At 39.9% G+C, this 23745-nt stretch overlaps 3 protein-coding genes across 3 annotated transcripts; 2 read left to right on the forward strand and 1 right to left on the reverse strand.

Moving 5' to 3' along the window:
• Positions 1-2308: 2308 nt before the first annotated feature.
• On the reverse strand, positions 2309-8119 carry LOC146468658 (required for excision 1-B domain-containing protein-like). The gene is made up of 4 exons (XM_085124479.1): positions 7961-8119; positions 7255-7456; positions 6208-6299; positions 2309-3932 (listed from the first exon to the last, which is right to left on the reverse strand). The coding sequence occupies exons 1-4, from the start codon at positions 8035-8037 to the stop codon at positions 3848-3850; spliced, it is 456 nt and encodes a 151-aa protein (XP_084980605.1). The 5' UTR covers positions 8038-8119; the 3' UTR covers positions 2309-3847.
• On the forward strand, positions 8080-13574 carry LOC146468659 (glucosaminyl-phosphatidylinositol-acyltransferase PIGW-like). Its single transcript, XM_085124450.1, has 5 exons — positions 8080-8389; positions 8906-9467; positions 11539-11792; positions 12565-12706; positions 13145-13574. The coding sequence occupies exons 1-5, from the start codon at positions 8187-8189 to the stop codon at positions 13532-13534; spliced, it is 1551 nt and encodes a 516-aa protein (XP_084980576.1). The 5' UTR covers positions 8080-8186; the 3' UTR covers positions 13535-13574.
• Positions 13575-16262: 2688 nt separating this feature from the next.
• Positions 16263-22863, forward strand: LOC146468660 (thioredoxin domain-containing protein 12-like). The gene is made up of 7 exons (XM_085124409.1): positions 16263-16394; positions 18298-18358; positions 19008-19060; positions 19823-19896; positions 20574-20643; positions 21242-21325; positions 22029-22863. Exons 1-7 carry the CDS (start codon positions 16298-16300, stop codon positions 22094-22096), a joined length of 507 nt encoding a protein of 168 aa, XP_084980535.1. The 5' UTR covers positions 16263-16297; the 3' UTR covers positions 22097-22863.
• Positions 22864-23745: the final 882 nt, after the last annotated feature.

A 23745-nucleotide genomic window follows, 5' to 3' on the forward strand; every position in this document is an offset into this window, starting at 1 on the left:
CGCAAAACGCTGCGAAGAGGAGCGACTTCTGCAATCACAAATACTAAAGGCGCTCCCAACTGACTTTTGTTCATTCGCAGATTACTAGCACCTTGTCCAGATGGCTACAATTTGTTGAAATGTCAATATCTGAATATCGTGGCTTTGCTTGAGCTAGTGCTCTTTTCACAACATTCGTAAAATTTTATCGTCAGATTTGATATTGATTACTTTGAGAAATGTTGAGGATTTCAAGGAAACACGCAAAACAAACATTCAAGAAAACCAACAAATTTCATTTTTAAAAAATAATGTGAAACAAAAGCAGCTCGAAAGGAAAATTCTACCGAGGAGCTGTCATTTCAATTACACCATATGGTCTCATCCACAGACTCAAAAGTTGCAATCATTTTGTATAGCATAATAAACAGTAAATAAACGAAAGTAGGCTTTTTGCCATCCAGGAGAGAAACCTCGGTTTCAGTTACAAATTTGAAATCTAGATTAAAAATTGCGTGATGGCGCACGAAGCCATTTCAATAATAATAATAATGAAGCGCAAATTCAACTGAAGTTTTCAAATGCGCTTTACAAATGGTATTAATTAAACAATATATATATAGTGTTAAAAAGTAAACTGTAAAAGCATAAAAATTAGATCATAAACATCATGCTAACTAATTCTGTTAAAAATTAAAAATCGTGTAAAAGTTATTCTAAAGGACTAATCTAGATATGCTCTTTTAAAAAGGAGAGTCTTAAGTTTCCGTTTAAAAATGTTAAGACTGTGTTCCTTCCTGAGTTCTAGAGGTAGTCCATTCCACAATCGAGGAGCCGCAGTAGCGAAGGCTCGGTCCCCGAGGGTGGGCAGCGTTTTAACTGCCAGTGGTTTGAGCGTATAGTTATCATTGGATCTCAAACCATAACTGGAGTTCGGCTTCAATGTGATTAAGTCCCGTATATATTTTGGGGCGGTGCCATGGAGAGCTTTATATGTGATTAAAATTATTTTGAAATAAATTCTATGTTTAATATTTAGCCAATGAAGTTCAGTTAATAATGGGGTGATATGACAGTATCTAGGAGCTCTAAAAATTAGTCTTGCCGCTGAATTCTGTAGGCGTTGTAGTTTATAAACAAGGCTGTTTGGTAGCCCATACAACAGAGAATTGCAATAATCCAAGCGACTAGTGACGAATGCGTGTATTAAGGTCTCCGTGGTTTCTCGGCTTAAAAACTTCCTAATGCGGCTAATATTGTGGAGATAGTAGAAACCAGCTTTGCAGATCTTCAATATGTGGGTATTCATGGTAAAATGGCTGTCAAACCATGCACCAAGATTCTTTATCGCTTCACAGCTAGAAGGAACCACAGAGTCTCCGACAACTAGACTGTCAATCGTCACTTTCTGTAGCTGTGCTCTGGTGCCAATAAGAATAAATTGAGTCTTGTCATCATTGATCTTGAGCTTGTCTTTGATCATCCACTTCCGGATATCCCGTATGCAGGCTTCCATTGCAGTAACAGCCGCATCTTGAGTCGTACTATCACTCGGTCGAAAAGAAAGGTATAGCTGCGTATCGTCAGCATAGCAGTGCACTGTAGGCAGATGTTTACTGACGATTTCAGACAATTGACTCATGTAGATAGAAAACAATAATGGGCCTAGGCAGGAACCCTGCGGTACACCAAAGTCGATGTCAAACTTGTCAGATCTTACACCGTCAATTACCACTTGTTGGAATCTGTCTGACAGATAGGAGCGAAACCACTCCAATGCAGTTCCACTGAACCCAAACTTATCCTCAAGAAATGGAACGGTCGTAAATGGAACGGTCGTAAATTTTCCATTTATAACGGAAAATTTTCGATATAGCCGTACACCATTAGCCTGCGTGGAAGACACGTGAAAAATAAAAAGGCCGCGAAAAAAAGCGTGGAGCGCGAGGGAGGGAGACACGCGAGAGTGAACTGGTCGCGTGACTCTCTGTAGAACAGGTGACAAACTTCCTGCAGGAAATTATCGAAATTATTCGATAATTTCGATAATCTGTCTCATATGGTCTAGGGGCCGACTTTTCTCTCTTTCACTGTCTTGTCGGGGTCAAGGTATCGGAAGGCAGCGCGTAACCATCTCCGGCTGGCATAAGCGAACCGCGGGCAGAAATCTCGTGGTGCATCGTCATGGTACAACGCTCCGGCAAAGCGTCCAGAGGTACCGCTGTCGGCTGTATTTTTCTCTCTTTTTCAGCCATTTTGATATTAAGGCTAGCAAGTCGCCCGAAGACATCGTGGGGAAAGAAGCGTTTCATTCATGTCCCTTGTCACGTCCTTGTCAAATTGTCGACGGTTATTGTGTTCTATTCATAGCCTTTAAGCCAGTTCTGCACATTAAACACGTTCCCTTGGAAACATAACATCGCTAAATACATTTACGCGCAGGGGGGATTGCAACCCTTAGGTGTCCAAGATCAAGGGCCTGTGAAACGGTTTCACAGGAAATTCCTGGAGAGATTTTCGGAAACTAAATGTCAGGGGAAACATGAAATCTTTTCCGTGAATGTCACCGAAAAATTGGGAGGATATCCCATTGAAAAGGAACTTTAAGAAAGTCTTCTTTTTCCCAGGGAACATTTATTTACATCTTTGCCATTTCATTACCGAGCTCAAAATTTTACCACCATTATTAACACAACAACAAACGTGCTTTATGTTTTTTATGTCCTCCGCCGTCGTGTTTTTTCCGGCCTTAAAACGTTGCTCGGTAGACCGTTGACAAAACTTAACAAAGTGGGTGTTGTAATACTCCTAGCTACTTAAATAAAAGATCCCCAGCCGTAAGGGTCGCCTGTGGCCCGTAGATGACGTCCAAGTACAGTCAACTCCCTTTATTGCGGACACCCTCGGGATCGCGAGTTAGTGTCCTTGATAGCGAGAGTCCGTAATGACCGGAATTTATTTCAGTCAAACGTCTGTAATTTATTTTTTCCGGGGACTTGGCTGCTGTCCGTATTATCGGGTGTCCGTAATAGCGAGGTGTCCGCAAGGCAAGAGCTGACTGTAGACTGGACCGATTGTATCACAGCAGGCCTTTTTCATCGATGTTCCGCTTAAGAAAAAATCTTCCTATTGGCAGTGACGAACCTCTGATGTAGCAGCTCACATAAGGTCTCACGTGATTGGCTTGCAACCCTTATAGAGCACAATAGAACAAACAACAGAACAATAACCTCCAACCCTCAAAACAATGGCAGCTGCTACACAGTTAAAACAATTACAAGCTTACAAGAGCTGATACACTACTGGAACGTGCTTGCCCGACAACTCAGGGGCACCCAACGACAGTTTTCTCTCAGATCCTTTGAAACGCTATTTTAGGCTACCTGAAGTGCCTTTAAAGCTCTGTAGGTTCATTTCGGGCCGCGCTATAATATTTTTACCTGTTCGGTCATTCTAGGGCAACCTGAGTCTTTTCGAAATTACTAGGGCATCTTTGTCCATTTCCCAAAAATGTTAGGTCTTATTTCCTTTCCGAAAATCTTAGCTGACCTTTTTTCGGTACCCGAAACGACATTTTTATCAATCCGAAAACGCAAGGCCTTAAATTTCCCATATCACGGAAGTTCGAGGTGAAAATTCTCTTGAGAAAATTGTAGCGGATTAAGGGCCTTCCGAACAGATAATTTACCGAAACGATATCTGTTGGGTGCCCCTGACAACTGACAGAAAGAATCGACTGTTGACTTATTTTTACTTCTTTATATCCAGCAACGGTCACCAGGAAGTCATAATTTTTCGAAGTATTGGCTCTTCGAGATAAACCTCCAACAAGAACCGAAATATTAAACGAAGCTCTGTTCTGTAGTTTTTACGTGTTTTCTAAAAGAATGTCTTCAGCTTCAAACTTTAGCTCGTCCAACAGTTCAACAATGTCATCTACCAGTTTCTGTAATCTGAAACAGAAATAACCAACGTGTGAATTGATTTGATCTATCACTCAATACTGATCCCAAAGTGGACCATGAGTCATGCAGGGTTAGGCAGTTCTAATGGCCACTAAATGAAGGCTGGAGGTCAGTTTTTTGTAGCTACTGCGCACGCGCGAGTAGCTACAATGTTATTGTTTTGATGGATAGAGTCGATTTTACCACAGGCAGACCACCCTCTGTTTGTGTGGTGTAATGACTGTTTGCAACTTGAGACCTGAGACTCTTGTACTGGCCTTCAGCCGGCAACACTGTTGAACAGTAAACGCGCCAGAGAAGGGTTTCTACGGCTCGGAATGCCAAAAAAAAAAAAAAAAAAACACCAGGCGTGACTCAATCAACATTTCCTTGAAACTTTATTTCAACATAGATAAAGGTAAAAGGCGTCTTTAAATATCTCTACTCAGTAAAAATTTCAACCGATCGCGTCGCGTGAATATAAAGTCTCAAGTTGCAAACAGTCATTACACGACACAAACAGAGGGTGGTCCGCCTGTGATTTTACAAGCATGCCGAAGCGGCTTTCGGAGACCTTGGGATCACGATCGATTTTCTTGGCGCACGATAATGCCGGTAGTAAATTTGATAAGCATCCAATTTCGATAGGCTTTACAGGTTATAGACCGTTATACAACCAAACTTATTGTTTAGAGCTTTTCTTACTTTGAATCTGGTAGTACGTCTTTTTGTCTCAAATACAAATACAAGTGTAATTACTACCACAAACAGACTCAGCAGATGGGGTAAAAGGATGTTTATACAAATGTGATACTACTGAAGAGACAACACCCTAAACCCGGGTGAGGTGGGTGGGTTGCTCTTGCTTTCAAAAAGGATAACACAGGAATAAATGATCTTTGGCAAGCACGACATCTAAAGGTCTTATCTGAATACACGCATTACAGAGACATCCATTACGGAAACTAATGTAGTAATTAACCCTTTTAACATATCTACAATGAAAACACTCAATTACTACCACAAACAGACTCAGCGGATGTGGTAAATGGATGTTTATTCAAATGTGATACTACTGAAGAGACAACACCCTGAACCCCCAAACCCAAAGGGAAAAAAGAAATAAGGAAAGAGACGAAGAAAAAAAATAAAATAAAAGAATGAAGGTAAGGGGAAAAATTAAGAATTGCCGCATCTGAGCGCTCTGAGAAAAATCCATTGAAAATAAAATTTCGAAAAGATATTGTCGAGTCATACAAAGCTATTGTTTGGGCTGAGCCCCGACCAATTTCTATCTTGCAGAATGTCAGTCATTTGTCGAATAACCACTTATTTTTACCTCACAAGCTCCTTTGTGGTCTGGGTGTGTACATTTGAGCCACGACAACCTTAGATGAAACAGCTGTATACAGTAAGGTTGTCGCTCTATGAATACCCAAGCGTACATGTGCGACAACCTTTTCTAAAATAGCTGTACATACTTAACAGCACCGTATTCACATAACAATGGAAACAAGAATGCAGTAGCTACACGCACGCATTGCAGGCCTATTTTTTTCATTGGTGCAGTTAATTATACTATAAAAGGCGATTATGTCTTTTCAAACTGCAGTAAAAGATTTAAATATTACCATTCAGAGAATTGCTAATGAGCAGTACTATGAAGTGGACACTAGTCTGAGAATAAGGCCTTCCTAAGGGGAGGGGTGAGGGGAGAAAGGGAAGTTTTTCCCTCATGTACTTCTTCCCCTTCCCTTCCCTCCCCCACATCACAGTTTGATGTTGCTTTCAACATTTTCAAAGTAAAAATTTGAATATATTGAATTAATGAAGGTATTATTGTTTTACTTTTTGGGCAGATTTGGAGTAAAAATGTTAACTAGGAACAGGTGAAGTTGTGTGCCAGGAAGTTTTCATCTTCTCTCTGGATGGAATATAGTATACAGTGAACACCCGCATAAAAGAACAAATGGATTAAGAACCTCCAGGCTGAAATTTCTCATTTTAGACACCTGTTATATAAGAACCTTACAATAAACATATGAAGACTAATTCAGGCTGACCTTGGAAAAAGTAGGTTTTTAAATGTGGGTGTTTACTGTACTCTTTCGTTACAAGGTTATCTCCCGGAATTCTGTAAGATGGCCTTCTAACAGCTCATCAAATGTTACCAACACACCAAATGACAGTCACTTCTCCAACCCAGTTAGGAAGGAGTAGGGCAAGATCACATTACGTACTCATTCAGGAAAATATACACAGGTGCACTTATTACTTAGCATACCTCAACTTTAAAGCAGCCACTTCTGCAGCTTCCATGTCATCTGGAGGATTAGTACTGGCAACATTTTGTTGTGCTATTTGCAACTTTGCTGTCTGAGTGACAAAAAGTAGAAAAAGTGTGAGTATAGATGTCAAGTTGCATTGAAGGAATGATGAAAAGCAACACAAGCATTGAAACATATTCATTGTAAACTCATTGCACTCTTGCGGGGTTCGTATGTGAAATTAAACTTGCCCCAAGACTAAAAAACCCTGGCTCTATATATTTGGGCACTTTAAACAACTTCTCAAGAAGGTATCTGACATATCGGATTCCCACACGGCAATCAAGTAGAATAGTTGTAATGAGTTTTAACTTTTAACTCAACTTATGATTCTCCGTGGTTAAATAAAGTTATACATACATACATTCTAGTATGGAAGTATTCAAAATGGAGCATTCAACATCTATGACTTCATAATTAATTCCATTCAACCCATCTTCAGGTTAAACTAATGCCAACATTATTCCCAGGGTCTTTAATTTCCCCAACCCAGAAATGAAAGAGTCTGGGAACAAGGTTGAACTAATGCCTGCCCATCAGCTGTGGTCCAAAAAGAAATGGGGAGTGGGGGTAGGGGTCAGCATGTCCAGGAGATAGCCATGTCTAATCCACTACCAGCCCCTGGATCACCCTGTGAGCAGAGCCTCCTTTAGAAAAATCGAGCAAGTAAAAGAAAGGCTCTGCTAGCAGGGTGCCCCTGGATCAACACTCATAGACCTTTATCACACGGTGGCCATGTTGAGTCCCAGGAGAATAAAAAGCTTTGTTTTTGCACGGTAAGCCTTGCACTGAATTTGCATCTGGTCAAGGCTTGCTGTGTGAAAACAAAGCTTTTTATTCCCCCAAGACTCAACTTGGCCACCTAGTGATAAGGGTCTTAGTATTAGCCCAGTAAGGCTTAACCTGTCCTCAAGGGTTTTGGCTTTAGCTGAGGACTAACAATGCCACTCCAGTCAGTTACTGATCACTGGTAATTAACTCTCAAAACACCTTCATAAACGTACCACTTCTAATTTCTCTTTTTCTTTGAGCTGTATTTTTCTTACAAGATCCCCAATGCCATCTTGACCACCCTCCTCTAATTTTGTTTCAATGGCGATGACTTCATTCGATATGTTATTAAATGTCTGTGTTACATCGTGTACCAGTTGCCGATATGATGGGAAATCATAGCTGGGAGCAGTTTCAAGATATTCCTTAAAGCCACTGAAAAATCAAAGCAAAAAAATCAACATGCTGTAAACTCATAGCCTAAGCTACAGGAGCTGACGCCTTTTCCGGCGGACACAGTCAGTTCATTTACGAGCTGGGCTGTCAACTCTCCAGGATAATCCGGGAGTCTCTAGATTTAACCGTATCTCCCGGTCTCCAGATTTATGTCTGTAATCTCCAGATTTGGAGCCGTATCTTCTGGTCTCCAGATTTATGTCTGTAATCTCCCGGATAATAGACGAAATTTGCTATTTGTCGTAGACTCCACCTTTTTTCGAGAAAAATTGAAATGTTTAGCGTTGTTTCTGGTACTGTTTAATTCCCCCCCCCCCTCCCCCCCGCCCACAAACTGAAACCGTAAATTTGGCCTTGATGCGACGCCTCTGTAAGGCGCTTTGTTATTGCTGGCCGGGGAAGTCATATATATTCTCCATATTTGAAGACGTGTGAGGTTGCAGACAGCCCTGCACTACTTTTCTCCTACATTTCAATAGTTACCTGTCAAACGTTTTATATGTTTTCACTCTTTCTTCTTGCAAAGCAAAGAACCGCTGAATTAATTCCTTATGGCTCATAGCGAAGCAATAAGCTTTACAAAGTCACGATCGCATATAAGTCTGGATCACAGGCTAAAAGAGGCTAAAATCGTCAGGCGTTCTCATGACCGACGCTCAAAAACACTGGGCCGACACTCGGAAAGACTGGACACTACAAACAATTCAAAATGGCGGACGAGACGGACATGCCAATGAATGTCACTTATAAAGAGCTTCAAGAACGATTTGTGAGCGATCTAAACGGAACAACACTGCTTGAGATCGGTAAAGTTGCTAGTACTGCTCCAGTAGCCGTGCTCTTCAGGACATTCATATTCAGTGTGCTGTTTTCGAACGCACAGGCTCAGTTCTCAAAATGGTTGTTTTTTTGGTAAGTTGAGAATTAGTTACACGCGACCAATGATGACATCTTGATTTAGTAATCAAGTACCCCTCTTTGCTTTCAAGGAAAATCTGAAAACTCAATATTTTGCTAATTGTAGCTTCAAGTGAAACTCAGTTAGTTATTCACTCAACAAAGAAAAAACAACAACAACACACACCAAATATAAAAAGAGAAAGAAAGAGAAAATTGACGAATAATAAACAACAACTAAAACAAAAACCCTCCCAGAATAGAGGATGGTGGGGCAAGAGTAGAGGTGGGGGGGGGGGGGGGTGGCTGGGATATGTACAATGGAATAGTTTCTTTTCAGTTGTCATACAACAGACAGAATCAAAATAAATTAATGGCGCCTATGTAAACTGATGTCTGGTCCTGTTTCTCAGCAATAATGTAAGATGGACACATCTGATGCCGGTTTGTCCAGACCAACATCAACATCATGGATATTTTCTGGAACAATTTCTATTGCATCATTGAATATGTATATCTTTTTAATTTCAGCCTTTGCTTTGTTGTGGATAACATCACCTTAATACTTCCTGTCCTTCTGGCATTCACGGTGCTTGCTGATCACATAAATATGTTAATTGCAACTTGTTTATCTCTGTCACTCGGAATATTATTTTTATGCTTTGTAATGAGGAACAAACAGAGTCATCATCATTTTCAAACCATCTTATCCTCTGACATGTCTGGGAAAAGACCCTTTATAGGGGACTTTAGAGCATATATGTTAATAGCAACAGCCACTGCTATACTTGCAGTGGATTTTGCCATCTTTCCCCGTCGTTTTGCAAAGGCTGAAACTTATGGAACTGGAGCCATGGATATTGGAGTTGGAGCATTTGTGATTTCAAATGCCATGGTATCGCCCGAAGCGAGGGGTATTTTTTCAAGTGATACTGGTTTTATTTTACCAGTGGCCCGGTCTTTCAAGTCCTCTTTGCCACTGCTAGTGCTTGGAATTGCGAGATGTATTTCTGTGAAAGGTACAGATTATCAAGAGCATGTTACTGAGTACGGTGTTCACTGGAACTTTTTCTTCACCTTGTTCCTTGTAAAGGTAAACTCACTCTTGCCTCTTTTTTGTATACATGCCAAATATATATGTTATTGAACTTAATTAAGCTTGTTTGGTTCATATTGGGAAAACATTGGTCAGTTCTTTTCTGTTTGTGGACGGAGCCAAAGGTGCGGTTCATAGACTTGCAAAAAAAGGGCAAGACCAATGTTTTCCCAATATGGACTGAACAAGCAAGTTCAATAATGTTCTGTTATATAGGTTTCCCACTTGTTACTTTTTAGGCTGTGTGAAACTTGTTTATGCTCAAGCAGTGTTAGAAGTAATAGATCAAACACAAGGAAGAGTGTTTCCTCCGATTTCCAAACACCGAGAAGTACGCCTCATAACTTGGAGGTGTTTGGAAATAGGAGGAAACACTCTTTCGAGTGTTTGATATAGCTTCTCAAACTATTGATAATTCTTGGAGAAATTCGAAGCAATGATTCACAAAATTTTATTATAATTAAAATCACATTTCCAAACCTCCTTCACGGTAGTGATTTCCTTTGTTTTCTCTTCATGAATTTTTTATTTATTTATTTATAAACTTCGCCAGAGGAGAACCTCTGACAGGAGAGAACTCACAGAACGATAAGTTCCAATAACGAGACTCCTCCTACTACTAATCATGAAATAGCACAAAGACCAGACAAGCACACCGGGAACTCCATGCCCTACTCTTTTTCGATTAGTGTCTGGGTTCTTTAACGTCCCACAGGGTTATGAACATTGAGGTGTTGTGAGACGGGGCCTACGGTTTATCGTCCTTATCTGAGAAGACTAGAAAGTCTAACCATTTGCAGATGTCATAACAAAGGCAGCACTTTCTCCTCAGTTATTTAAAGACCCTGAGTGTTGGTCCGGCCGGGGTTTGAACCCACGACCTCCTGCACGGTAGTTCGATGCTCAACCAACTGAGCCAACCGGTCGGCGGTGATGAGTTTGAGTTTGATGAGTTTAATGAGTTTGAGAAGAACTATATCAAACACGAGAAAGCATGTTTCATCAGATATCCAAACACTGAGACAACTTTAAGTTGTTTGGATATCTGATGAAACACACTTTGAGTGTTTGATATGGCTTCTCAAACAAAAAATAATATCAATAATTCTTTGAGAAATTCAAGGCTAAAGTTGGCAATACTTTTGGTACAGTCGAACCTGTATATAACGGCCCTGTATTAAGCGGCCAGTTTTCAAAGTCCCGATTGTTTGCTCATACAAACACTGTATTTGTTACCTGTATTAGGCGGCCACCTCTATTAAGCGGCCGCGGCCGCCCTGTAGCAGTCCTATGTTTGTCTTTCTTTGTTATTTTTACTTGTATTAAGCGGCCACCCTTGAATGGAAACTAAGCCATGTTATTTTATGCGGTATTTTATTGTGTTTAAAATGCGATCCAGCATCACTATAAAGAAATAACATGTACAAAGCTACTGTAAGCTGATACTCGGCCGTTTAATATCGTTAACGCTTTTCAGATGTCCGCACTGTGCTGAAGTACAATACCATATCACGAACGCGAAAAAAAAGTTTGTTTTGAATATGCTTTACTCTCTAGCAAGAAATTCATCTTTAATTAGCTTGTTCTTCAGCCATGTGACATTGAACATTGAGCGTAACAACTATGAAATGACAGAATGAGATATTTTGTTGTGGACTGTAAGTCATAGAAATAGAGCACTGTAATACCGTAGAAGAGTAGAGGACAATTTATGTTTATTGCATAGTACTTTTACACAATGTTGCGCATATTATACCATTAAGTTACAAGTTGGCACTGAACGTTTAAGTATCGATCGCTTGAAAGAGTGTTGATTGTCCTATTGTTTCCTTGCATGAAGTGTTTTTGTATGATACGCCATTAAAATTGACATTAGACCACGCCCAGTGAGTATTTTTAGTGGTCCTGTATTAAGCGGCCACCTGTATCAAGCGGCCAGTTCCTCAAGTCCCGAGGGTGGCCGTTATATACCGGTTCGACTGTAATTAGGAACACATATCCAAACCACGGTCACAGTAGTTATTACTCTGCATTCCCAGTTCTAATGTCTTACCTTGATGTTCTTTAGGTTTTATCAACGGTACTTATTAGACTTATTCCTGGTCGTAGTTGGTATGGTATATCAGGATTAGCACTAGCTTCAGTATATCAGTACCTACTCAGCTGTGCTGGTTTGAGGTCATTTGTTTTACATGGTAGTCAAGGAGACGATTCACGCCAAGGGCTTCTAGATGCCAACCGTGAAGGGCTTTGTTCCTGCGCTGGATATTTGGCTTTGTACCTCATTGGTGTTCAGCTAGGGAAGTTTCTCTTTCAGAAAAGGTGAGCTGTGATAGGCCTAATCCAAGCAAATCCCTTCAAGCCCATATAGCCAGTGTTTAACCTAGTTCCCGTAGTATGAGGCAAGTCTAAGGAGAATTATTGCTACTCTCCCCTTGATTCAATGCCAGACACCTAGGAGCATGTTGTCAGTACCCATTTGTACTCATTAGGACCTGGTTGTTTGAAAGCCGATTAATGCTAATTCATGATCAAAAATTAATCGAGATTTTCATCTTGCTCGTTAAAAATGATTCTAAAGGTTAATTTCTAGGTCAAAACTGAGGGACAAAAATCATTTGGAAGAATCTTTATTGATGAGTTATAAACCTCGAATCAAACCTTGGAAGTTCGCTTTAATCTGGGATTAGCTTAATCGAGCTTCGAACAACCCAGCCCAGTTGTTCAGAGAGTGGATAACTTTATCCAGCAGATTAGGCGCTATCAAGTGGGTAAAATCTATTAATGATATTGGGGTACATTTTGTCCACTAGATAGTGACTTATCCACTGGATAAAGTCATTTGTCCAGGCATGAGGCATGGGTGAAGAGAGATGATGTGGGGAAACATTTAAATGTAGAGACCAACCTTGCCTTCAACCAACAACCCTCAGATCTTTGGTCTGAAAGGCCCGCTGAAAGTCCAATGGACTATACCATTATTTTTTCACAACACTGAACATAAGTAACCTTATCTAGTTATGCTGCAAGTGAGCAAGCCAGTGGGACATGTATATTTTGCTTAAAATTATCACATTTTCTTCTATCCATTCAGGAGCACCGTTGGGCAGTGGGTGAATACGTTATTAATCCTGATTACAACGGATGTCATCTTTTTCCTTCTGGTCCAAGCATCACAACAATTTGTCAGCCCTATTTCAAGAAGAATGGCTAATTTATCGTTTGTTTTGTGGGAGGTGTGTTCAGCTTTAATGAATAATCTCGTCCAGAGGGCTAATAAATGTTTTTTCAATTGGCAAACTAGCAGCACCACAAGAAAGTACTGCTCAGTGGCTTTTATTTGAATGGTCACACTTTAGGATTTCATCCAGAGACTCAAAAGTTAGAACCACCTTGTACATCATAATAAACAGCACCACAGGAAAGTACTGCTCAGTAGCTTTCATTTGAATGGTTAAACTCTAGGATTCCATCCACAGATTCAAAAGTTAGAACCACCTTGTACGTCATAATAAAAAGCACCACAGGAAAGTGCTATTTTAACTCTCAAATTTTCGTAGAGCCAGCAGGTAGGAAACATCTTTACTATTAAGAAAGTCATTGTAGAATTTAGCTCAGAATCAAAATTTTAGAGCCACCTTGTCTCATAATTATATCATCTTATCTCTTTTCAGATTGCCTACAACATCCATCTGCTCTCAAGTTTTTTGTTCTGTGACATTCTAATAACCGCTTCAAACAACGCAGGCTGGCTTGAAGGCGCAGTACTTGGAGGATGCGAAGTTTGCTATCCAAAGAAAATCCCGGATGAACCAACGAAGTCATCACAGGCTGAGAAGTCGACAGAGAAGACAATTCCTTGCGCATGCCTAATATCAGCTGTTAACCGCAATCAACTTTTGTACTTTTTGCTGGCAAATTTATTAACTGGAGCCGTGAATTTTTCCATACAAACTATATTTTGTTCAACAGTGAAAGGATTTCTGGTAGTTTGTACATATTCGCTAGTCTTAAATTTCTTAATTTTTTTCTTGCATTTGTGGAAGAAAACATTCAGATTTTAAAAGGACAAATTTCATTAAAATCCGTGAGTCTCTAAAAGAATTTTTGATGTTTATATAATTGTTCTTTCCTACCAGTCTTAAAGTTTCTTGCCTGACATTTGTGCGACAGGAAGTTCAAATTTTAGGCTATTTAATGTGAAAACGGTCCGCATAAAGACTTCTAGAGCTTTTCCCAGATGTAATTTGTAGTTCATAAACAAGTGAAAACTAACGATATAAAATCATAAATGAACATTTGAAATAGTGTATAAATAATGATTTAGTTTTGTTTGGCAAAATTTGCGATAGTTCTGTACTTGCTAACAAGTAACAGTAACAACTCGTACAAAGGGCGTTAGCCTATGGTCCTTTCGCCTTGTCAGAGATGCAGGCGTACATGACCAATTTGTACACCTTTGTTTTTTTGGGCACTAGCTGATATTGGCGTCGAGACTCGATCAGGAATTGTACGCAATTTGGAATTCAGCTGCAATATAGGCCAAAAAGGCTTTGGGTTTGTGTTGAGGTCGGACTCGACGGAACCAAGGAATTGAACTCATCACGGCTGTTTCGCAGCATGTGCTTAACTGTTTTGCGCTAGTTTTTTAACTTCTCCCTTAGGTGGCTCGAGGGAGATAGTTTCAGCTTTTGTCTTATAGAGTCCATTTTCTTGATCAAATTAAGTATGGCACCAAACATCCAAGGTATGGGATTCCGTCCCTTTAGCCTCTTAGTCTGTATATAGTCAGAGACCGCTGCAAGAAACGTGTCTTTCCATTGATGTCAGTATTTATACCGTCATTGGCTATGATCGAAGAGAGGTTAATTGCTAACAAAACCGTACGCAGACCCTCAAAGTCACCTTTTGCACAATCGTAGACAAATCTCAGGGTTTTTGGTGGGGCTTTTATAAAAGCGTTGGAAAAAAATGACGCTATGGTCTGTAAAAAACCCCGTATTTTTTGGAGACGATATGTCGGTTACATTGACACGGTTCGGTACGCTCGTGATTACAAGGTCAAGTACGTTGTTGCCACGATTGGGTTTTTTGTTGAGTTGTGTCAAGAGGTGGTCGTGAAGAGTTTCAATAAAGGTCAGTTCGTTGACACCCGATGCGCTGTCAATGGAGTCCCAGAGGATGTCTGGCAAATTAAAGTCACCCGAAATTACCATATTGTCGAACTGGTCACAAACTTGATGCAGATAATTATCGACTTGGGTCTTCATTGGGTGGCCTGTAGCAAAAACAGAATAAAATTCTTTGACCAGTAAGCGTAGTAATTTCGGCAAAAATGATCTCAAGCTGTTGCAGTTCGGCTCCCGATTCAGATTTAAATTCTTTCACAGCTTTGAAGGAGGCTGTTTTGATTGCGATAAGAACTCCACCACCACCTAGATCAGACCGATCTCTCCTAAATACTGTAAAGCCAGAATGCAATATTTCAGAGTTGCTGATATTTTGGTTCAACCATGTCTCATCGACGCATATAACGTCAGAGTTTTCGGCGTACACCAGGCCCTGGAAGCGATGGAGGTTACACACGGATTGCCAGTTTGTTGTGCTGTCTTTGTGATTACTTTTTAAGCTTCTGGCATTCATCACGAGGCAATTGATCTTACCAGCAGTCGAAGCAGAAACCGGTCCAGGACTAGGATTGATGTCACCAGATATCAAGAGGCGAAAGGTGAGTTGTTGAGTAACAAACGTGGCGCATTTTCATTACATGGCACAGTAATAAGTGTTGACAAAAACAGAAAAATAGAAAGGGCTTTCACAGAGCTCTTCGAGTGACGACCTGGTTCTCTTAACAATGCCAACAATCCATCGAAGGAGCAATCGTTTTCGGGGAAACGGCAATAAAAATTGTAAGAATGAAATAAGGTAAAAGGAGTCCAAGACTAGCGGTACCTCCAAGACTACAGGTCGTTTGACCACCAGTCATCCTTCTGTCATTATATCGTTTTAGCCCGTGCGCATGCTCAAACCTCAAAACGTACCACATGGAAGACAAAATGACTATATTGTCATATATATACATGGCTGAATCTCGGGTAAGTCAGTAAGGTGGAACTGAGGTGCCAACGAAAGGGATCTGTCTCATATGGTCTAGGGGCCGACTCTTCTCTCCCTCACTGTCTTGTCGGGGACAAGGTATCGGAAAGCATCGCGGAACCATCTCCGGCTGGCATAAGCAAACCGCGGGCCGAAATCTTGTGGTGCATCGTCATGGTACAACGCTCCGGCAACGTGTCCAGAGGTACCGCTGTCGGCTGTTTTTTTTTTTTTTTCTCTCCTTTTCAGCTATTTTGATTTTAAGGCTGGCAAGTCGTCCGAAGACATCGTAGGGACAGAAACGTTTCATTCATGTCCCTTGTGATGTCGTCGTCAAACTGTCGACGTTCCCTTGAAAATATGACATCGATAAATAGATTTACGCGCATGGGAGATTGCAACCCTTAGGTGTCCAAGTTTCACAGGAACTTTTCCTCCGCGAATCTGGCGAGATTTTCGGGAAAATGTCAGGGAAACACGAAATAGTTACGGTACAGCAGGATATTAAGATATTCGAAATCTTTTCCGTGAATGTCACCGAAAAATTGGGAGGATATTCCAAATTGCCGGAAGAGAGTTTTTTTTTTATAATCACATATTTTGTGAAGTCCCTAAGTACCCGACCCCAGTTGCTGCAGCCGACCTCACCCTACCCCCTGCTGATTAGAAGGGTAGTTCCCAGGGAAACCCATTCATTCTCAATAACATCTCATTCATTCAGCTGCTCTGTCATGGCGGCTTCTACGATCCCCTCAAATTCTCTAGTATTTTTATTCCTGTGTTCCGTATTCTCATGCATTTCTGCAGCCGATGGATCACTTGGAAGAGGTAAGTTGGATCTTGTGAACAAGAATGAATATTTTTCAGCTTGTGACCTAAAATCAGTTTTTGCCCTCTTACAAGCGATCGGCGTGTACTATCGATAGTATGCATCAAAACTTTTGCACTTGAAGCCGATCTCGGTACAGCAAAACTATGAAGGGAACACAGAAGTCTTCACTAGACAGTATACTAGTTTATGTATGTAACGGGATAGTCAAACTTTTGCCTCTTTCACAGTTACTAAAATATATTGTTGCTCTGCATGTATTAGCGATAATGAGCTGAGCTGAGGGCAGCTTAATTTTTCTCTCGTGCACGTGAAAATTTAAGCTTAGTCTAGGACACAGTAATCCTTTAATTTGAATGGCTTTTGCAGGCATATGAGACTTTTGGAACCGAAAATAAGCGATTCGTCTTCGTTAAAATTAATATAAATAAATCTGTCCAAGTGTTGCAATATATTAAAGCTTAAAATAGTACACGTCAACATGTATGATAAAGGCTGTGGATTAGTTTAGGACGTGGCTATAATATGAGCCTGTTTGTATACCTGTTCTTAGCGGTAGTTTTGTTTCCCTTGCCCTTTAATCCACTGCACCAGGCAATATTTATAACAGGAAGTCTCCTAGAAATCAGTCTTAGGCAATCTTTGCCACATTTTGTGAGCTTCACTAAGGAGATCCCAATATTTTTAAAAATGCAAAATTGATTCATTAAAAGCAGGTGGCGAATATAAAAGTGATGGGATTATGCTTTGTAGTCCTGACCAAATTGAAGGGCTTGTTTGAAATAAACTATGCTGAGTGAAAATTTGGATGTTAAATCCAAATTGCTCCAAATTAGCTCTAATGTGGCAAACAGACTCACTGGCAGATACGAAACATAGTTCCTTGTCTATTAAAGTTAAGTGGGGGGAGGGAGCTTGAGTGAAAAAAAATGTTTTAGAAGTAAAAAAAAACAAAACAATATATTGCCCCTACAGGCCTTATATTTTGTTATCAATATATTGGGCATTTGGGGGAGGGGGGGTAGCCCCTCATCCCCTGCCCCCCCACCCAACCCCACCCTACCTCTGGTTTCAGCACTTATCATTAACTCAAACAGTTGTGTTTCATGGATTGGATTGATATAAAACTAATTATCAAAAAGTGTCAAAAATGGTTTGAAAGAAACACAGACGTTTCGGGTATATAACCCTTCTTCAGTGTGGAGAAAACCATTGAAGTACGCTACTGGAAGCACGTGCGCATATGAATAGTAGCGCCTGCATGCATTGAAAGTTACAATAATTATTCAAACATAGTTAAAATTATTGATGTTAAGTCCATCCGTCTGAACAGTCCCAAGTTGGAAAATCAACCTCATTTCACACTGCTTTCGATGGAGGTTTGTCCCATTGCATAAACTCATACCCCGCACCCGGATATCTGAAATACTGTGATCCGTGGAGTTGAAATGTTGGGCCACAGGGAACCCTGGAGTGTTGTTGCAGATGCTCGCTAAAACAGCTCCTGAGGGTCCGCCCGGTTTCACCAATGTAAAGAATGGTAGAGCATCGGTTACAGGATATGCAATACACAAGGTTACTGGACTGGTAGGTCAAATGGCCATGGACAGAAAAAGAGTAGCGAGGGCCTCGTATCTCGGTGTCTTGGCTGATGTTCTGGTGAGTATGGCAACGGGGGCGTTGACACGCATGTGATCCATACTGGTCAGTGGAAGAGTAGTCGTGAGAGCGTACAAGCATGTTTCTTAGGTTGAGGTCGCGTTTGTATGCCACGAAAGGCGGTTGTGGGAAGATATCTCGCGTTTGCTGATCAGTTGCTAGAATTTGGAAGTTCTGAAGTAGAAACTGTTTGATTTGGGTGTTAAATGGGTGGTAAACGAGTTGTGTTTCATTCCCTTTAAGGCTTTGGAGAACATATAGACTGGAAAACGTATGCTGAAGGATTGAAAGAGGCACAGTCCAGGTGAGGTCTGAAGGATATTTCAACCCTTTTATAATAAATTAAAGAGATAGATAATGGCCCATGGTTTGGTCTGCTTACTGTATGTAAATAGCCGTGATTTAAACAGCCATGATTTTGGTCAATTTATACAGGAGCAAAAAAATAAAGCCTTGCATGACCACCCAAATTGCAAACAATTTGTTGTCCCTTTTTAGGGGCAGCAAATCACCAAATTTTAGTTAGTACATGGATCTTACAGTCTCAATAATTTTTTTGCAGAGCTTTTTTGGAGTAATGATTTCACACTCACAGCAAAGAACACAGTTCTTACTGTCTCGTAAAGTCTTGAATTGATCATTCATCACAATGTTATTTTTGTTAAAGAAGTTAAGACATGAAGGGCTTGAAATTATTGTCCTGTTTTTTATAAGTATATTTTTGATCACATATTATACAATAAGTTACATGTACCTAGTAATTGTCCCATTTACGATATGACACAATACTACATGATGTGGTACTGTCAGTGGGGTATCAGGTGCCATGGGATACAATACGATACTTCAATTCACACTCCTCTTGCAGGACTTTTCAGTGACAATATGCTAACATTATAAATTTACAATTAGGATAATTTTTATTAATTTGTGTTGCTTTAATTTACTTTCAGTCATAAACCTATAATGTTGATCATTCACAAGTCATGGTGTGGAGCGTGCAAAGGTACATGTATGTTACTGGTCCCAGTTGTTACAGTGGATAACTTCAGCTCTATGCTTCAGATAATGATAAAGTTGCACTAGAGCCTAAGCAGCCCACGTGGCCTGAACTTAACCTGGTTTCTGTTAAGCATAAAGTAACTGGGTGTTTTGTGCTTGGGGGTTTCAGAGAAACTTGAAATATCAGAGATAAATTTGAGTAACAACCACATTGCAATGGAAATTACATTGTACATGTAGAAGCGTGCGATTAGAACATGATTACGTCGTGCGTGGAACCTAGGTATGCATGACAGCAAAATTTATGTTACATTAAGAGTATTGCTACTCCCACTAGCTAGATGGGATGCCAGGTCATCCCAGGGTTACCCCAAGCAGTGTGTTGCCGGTCACTCCTAGCTCACTCATGCCCATATGCCGGCTTGGCATGTAGGGCAGCAACAAAATTAAGCCACTCCTGTCTGTCCCTGGCCAGCCTCTGAATGGTTCCCCAGGTATGATGTAAGGTCTTCAGTTCTGCTTCCACAGTCCGACGCCAGGTGATCTTGGGTCATCCTCGCCTTCGTCTCCCCTCTGGTGTCCAGTGAAGGGCTGTGCGAGTGATGTTGTCTTGCTCCCATCGCATGACGTGTCCGATCCATTTCCATCGTCTTCGCATAATGATGGTTCCGTGTTGCCGTTACACTTGGATAAAGAGAGACAAAGTGGAGCAGTTTCTTGCTAAGCTACACTCTTGTTTAACTTAAAACTGTGATTTTATTTTCAGCACTGAAACCCAAATTTGCTGATTCAAATGAGATAGGTGAATTGAGCAAGAAGTTTGTGATGATCAATGTTGAGGTATAAAATCTTAAATCTATAAATTTATTCAAATAATTAGCCTCAAATATCCAACCTCTTACGTTACCTTCAATGCAAACCCTCAGACTTGATAAGGTAAAGTGCTGTATGTGTACATATTCCATTCGTGGCAATGACAGGACCCCTCTAATAAGCCTCCCATTTGGAGGTCAGACACTCAAATTATAAGCAAATACAGTTGGACCTCTATTAAGCGGCCACCCTGGGGACTTTGAAAACTGGCCGCTTAATAGAGGTTGGCCGTTGAATAGAGGTATCGAATACAGCACTTTACTGACAAAATAATAATTTGGGACTTTGGAAAGTGGCCGCTTAATGGAGGGTGACCGCTGAATAGAGGTCCAACTGTACTTCAAAACTCAGGCATACAAACAGTCAGAGCATTAGTTGATGTTTAGGAAAACTTGTTCTTCATTGTACACGTAGTTTTAAGCTGAAAATGTTATTATTTGTGATACATGACCCCTTAATGGTACGTTTCTGTTATCTACATGGTAAAATTTTGAAAATGCTAAGATAGCCCCACCCCCACCATGTCAGTAATAAGCCTTCAACCTTCTTGAGGCCACCTAATCAATAAGCCTCTTGGGGTGTAATAGCACTTTAATTTACGATATTTCAGTTTTAACTCAATTTGTTTGGTTGACACATTTTAGGATGAGGAAGAGCCACAGGACACCAAGTTCCAGATAGATGGAGCCTACATTCCTAGGATATTTATTTTAGGTAAAACAAATTAAGTTTTGATTGTTAAATGTTATAATTGTTCTTTATAGAGGCAGCGGCATAGGAATCTAAATGTGGCTAGAATTTGGGCTTTGAGTTGAGCTCAAACCCAGTCTCTAATTGAACTGGTTTTACACAAGACTATCACATGACAAGTAACTTGTTTGCCTTGAAATCTGGATGTGCTATTTTGGCAAACTTAGTTTTGTGTTTAGTTTTGAGTAAAAGACTAAAAATACCAACTGAAGGAATTAGCTTGTTGCTGTTCTTTGAAAGGCGAATGACCCAGACACAACAGGGAACCAATGCTTGACTGATTTTTTTGGTTTGCACCCAGTAATGCGTTGCTTGAGGTTGTTTAATCTTTAGTAACAAAGTAAAGGGCTAATTCTTTGCATTAAAGCCACAAAAAGAGCTTATTTGGAATAATTTTGATGTGAAGAGGCAGAAAAGACACTTGAAATAGTTTTGCGCAATACCCTTCAATTGCTTTTCTTGTCCTGAGAAAAACACACTGTTTGTGAGATAGTAGTCGTGTTTTAGCCCACCAAAATTTTTTTCATTCTTGTAGTGAATTGAATACCTTGCTTATTTTCAGATTCCTCAGGTAGAGTGCAAAAAGACATCAACAACAAAAACGGCAATCCGTCATATAAATACTACTATGGAAACACGGCTGGAAGTAAGTGAATTTAACGCTACAAAATTTTGGAACTGTTTCTTCAAGTTTCCCTCCTCTTTTTCTATGTCGGAGCATGAAACATTTGCAAGCCTTCAATTGGTGATTTTTTGAAGAATCAATACAAAAGGTGTAAAGTCCTACAGAAAATGACCACTTTCAAAAACATGTCTAGAAAAAATTGGCCCGTTGTAGAAATTATATTGTGGATGTCACCACTTCGAACGCCAAGTACTTAGTAAATTTAAATCTGTTTGGGGGCTAATCAGCTTTCTCTAGAATACCGTATAAAAGCGTCTTTAGCCCATAGCTGCTATTTTGGGGCGACCAGTGCACCGTTTGCAGCGTCTTACATGGTTGGTCGAGAGGACAAAAGAATTAAAAACAGAACAATGTTCCCAACCCTGAAAACAATGCAGCTGCAGGTTACAAGGGTCCAGTGAAAATAGAGCTTTTGAAAGGTGAAGGTCTACTGCTACTTTGTGCAACAAAATGTACGCCCTCTCTCGCCTGAAAACCCGTTTGTACAACGTAATATGTAGTGTAAATAACACCAAACTCCTCAAAATGCTTTTTATCTGAACAGACCCCTTGACCTTCTTCTCAACCAACTACACCCCTTCTCTAGATCTCCCTTCCCCCCTCCACGTTATTATTCGTTGTATTTATGAAAATAAATTGACACTTTAATTCGTTTTCATCTTAGTTGTCTCAAGCATGAAAAAAGCCCTTGAGATGATGATTGATGGAGTTCGCATTGGAGATGAACTATGAAGCTTTCCTATCTTGCGTCTCCTTAGACTAATTTATTTAATACCTTGGTAGTCTTCTATAAAAAAAGTAAATAAATAAGTTATAAGAGAACACGTTCATTTTTCAATGGTTTTAGACATCAAAATTTTATTTAAAGGTTGTTTTACTTTTTGCTAATTGTTAGTCTGGTATGTTAGGGGGCGAAAGAATTTTTTTTGCGTATTAATGATTGATTACTGCAAATCTTTTAAATCGGAGCTTTAAAGTTACTTTAATACCAAACATATCCTGAATTTAGGAGACTTATCAGTTTTTATAGCCTTAAAAAATTCCATTTTGCTTACTCTTGAATAGCCTCCCCAACGAATCCTTGTCAGAACCTTCAGCCTTTGATGCTAAAAATAACTTGGAATAGGTTATAACAGTCGTTCTTTCTCTTCTTTTATGGTCTCCCGTTCTAAGTCAACAGGTTGTAATTTTGCATTTGGTGTAACTGCAATTTAAAAATATTGTTTAAGCATTTTATATATTGCGAGATTTGGGGCATACTTTATCGGGTAAATTGAACCTCTACTTGCTTTTGGAAAAATGATCAAATTTTGACAGGGCAACTAGTTTAAATCTTTGGTACTAACAATAAACTTGACGTCTGGCACGTGCATTTCTACTTCAAGAGATACGGCAATGGAACGTATTCAGAACAGTTTATTTGTGCGTTGTGTGGTCCCCTGCATCCAAAAGTTTCGTAATAAACTTCCAGTTGACAATAAAATTTAATAAAAAAATTATTTCACGTTGCTAAGAGTTCAGATGTTATACCTTATTATAGGAAATTAACAATGCACTTTATTAACGCGATTTTACAAAATTCGCGTTAATTTAATGTATCTTAATTGATGTCGATGTAAATTTAATGCACGCTATTTTACAACATTGTTATTTTAAAGCACCTTTATTTCATTACAAAACCTTATTAGTTCATGACTCCTCTATTGGCTCTTCAGAGTCACTATCTTTTGAATTGATAGGGTCTAGTTAGGCTTCAAAACCAAATTTTCGGCTTAAAAAAAACTTAGAAACATCCGTGCACTTGTCTTGGAAGGTTTTATTGACGGAAGCCAAAACGCAGTTTGGCATTCAGAAATGTAAAGTGCAAGTTTGCAGAATTATGAAAATCGCAGTAAATAATTAAAGCAAGATACTTATCGAAAAATTGAAATGCATGTAAACCTAACTTTTTAACAATTCGCGTTAATTTTTGTAACGTAAATTTTCTTCGCGTTGTCATCGTGCATTGTTAATTTCCTATAATAAGGTAGGCCATTTCCGAGTTGCTGTGAACCTCATTATGAAAGCGAGGCTAAGTGGAAAACTTTTCAGACGAAAATAAGTTTTGTTTGCATACGAATGAAAACTAATTTTCATAACAAAAACTTTGCACTTAGCCTCGCTTTCATAATGAGGTTCCAAGCAACTCGGAAATGGTCTATTGAGCGCTTTGGTTGTAAGAGCACCTCCCTACTCTGGTACTCAGATCTCCGCAACATCCTTAACAACCTTGTTCCCAGGGCCTCTCCTATTTCCGTTCCCTGGAGCCAAGAGAGACAGAGAGAGACTCGAGTGAGACTCGTTCCAAGGGACGGAAAGAGGAGAGACTTGCCTAACGAGAG

The sequence above is a fragment of the Pavona decussata genome, unplaced genomic scaffold (genome assembly GCF_977016875.1).
Source record: "Pavona decussata unplaced genomic scaffold, jaPavDecu1.1 SCAFFOLD_130, whole genome shotgun sequence".
NCBI classification, from domain to species: domain Eukaryota; kingdom Metazoa; phylum Cnidaria; class Anthozoa; order Scleractinia; family Agariciidae; genus Pavona; species Pavona decussata.

Excerpts from the sequence above, each read along its gene's own strand:
- LOC146468658 (XM_085124479.1), bottom strand. The coding sequence starts at position 8,037 with ATGAGCCATAAGGAATTAATTCAGCGGTTCTTTGCTTTGCAAGAAGAA. Across the intron at positions 7,457-7,960 it reads ACATATAAAACGTTTGACAG|TGGCTTTAAGGAATATCTTG; the intron begins GTAACTATTGAA and ends TTGATTTTTCAG. Across the intron at positions 3,933-6,207 it reads GTGGCTGCTTTAAAGTTGAG|ATTACAGAAACTGGTAGATG; the intron begins GTATGCTAAGTA and ends TTTCTGTTTCAG.
- LOC146468659 (XM_085124450.1), top strand. The coding sequence starts at position 8,187 with ATGGCGGACGAGACGGACATGCCAATGAATGTCACTTATAAAGAGCTT. Across the intron at positions 8,390-8,905 it reads TCAAAATGGTTGTTTTTTTG|CCTTTGCTTTGTTGTGGATA; the intron begins GTAAGTTGAGAA and ends TTTTAATTTCAG. Across the intron at positions 9,468-11,538 it reads TCACCTTGTTCCTTGTAAAG|GTTTTATCAACGGTACTTAT; the intron begins GTAAACTCACTC and ends GATGTTCTTTAG.
- LOC146468660 (XM_085124409.1), top strand. The coding sequence starts at position 16,298 with ATGGCGGCTTCTACGATCCCCTCAAATTCTCTAGTATTTTTATTCCTG. Across the intron at positions 19,061-19,822 it reads ATGGTGTGGAGCGTGCAAAG|CACTGAAACCCAAATTTGCT; the intron begins GTACATGTATGT and ends TTTTATTTTCAG. Across the intron at positions 19,897-20,573 it reads TTGTGATGATCAATGTTGAG|GATGAGGAAGAGCCACAGGA; the intron begins GTATAAAATCTT and ends GACACATTTTAG.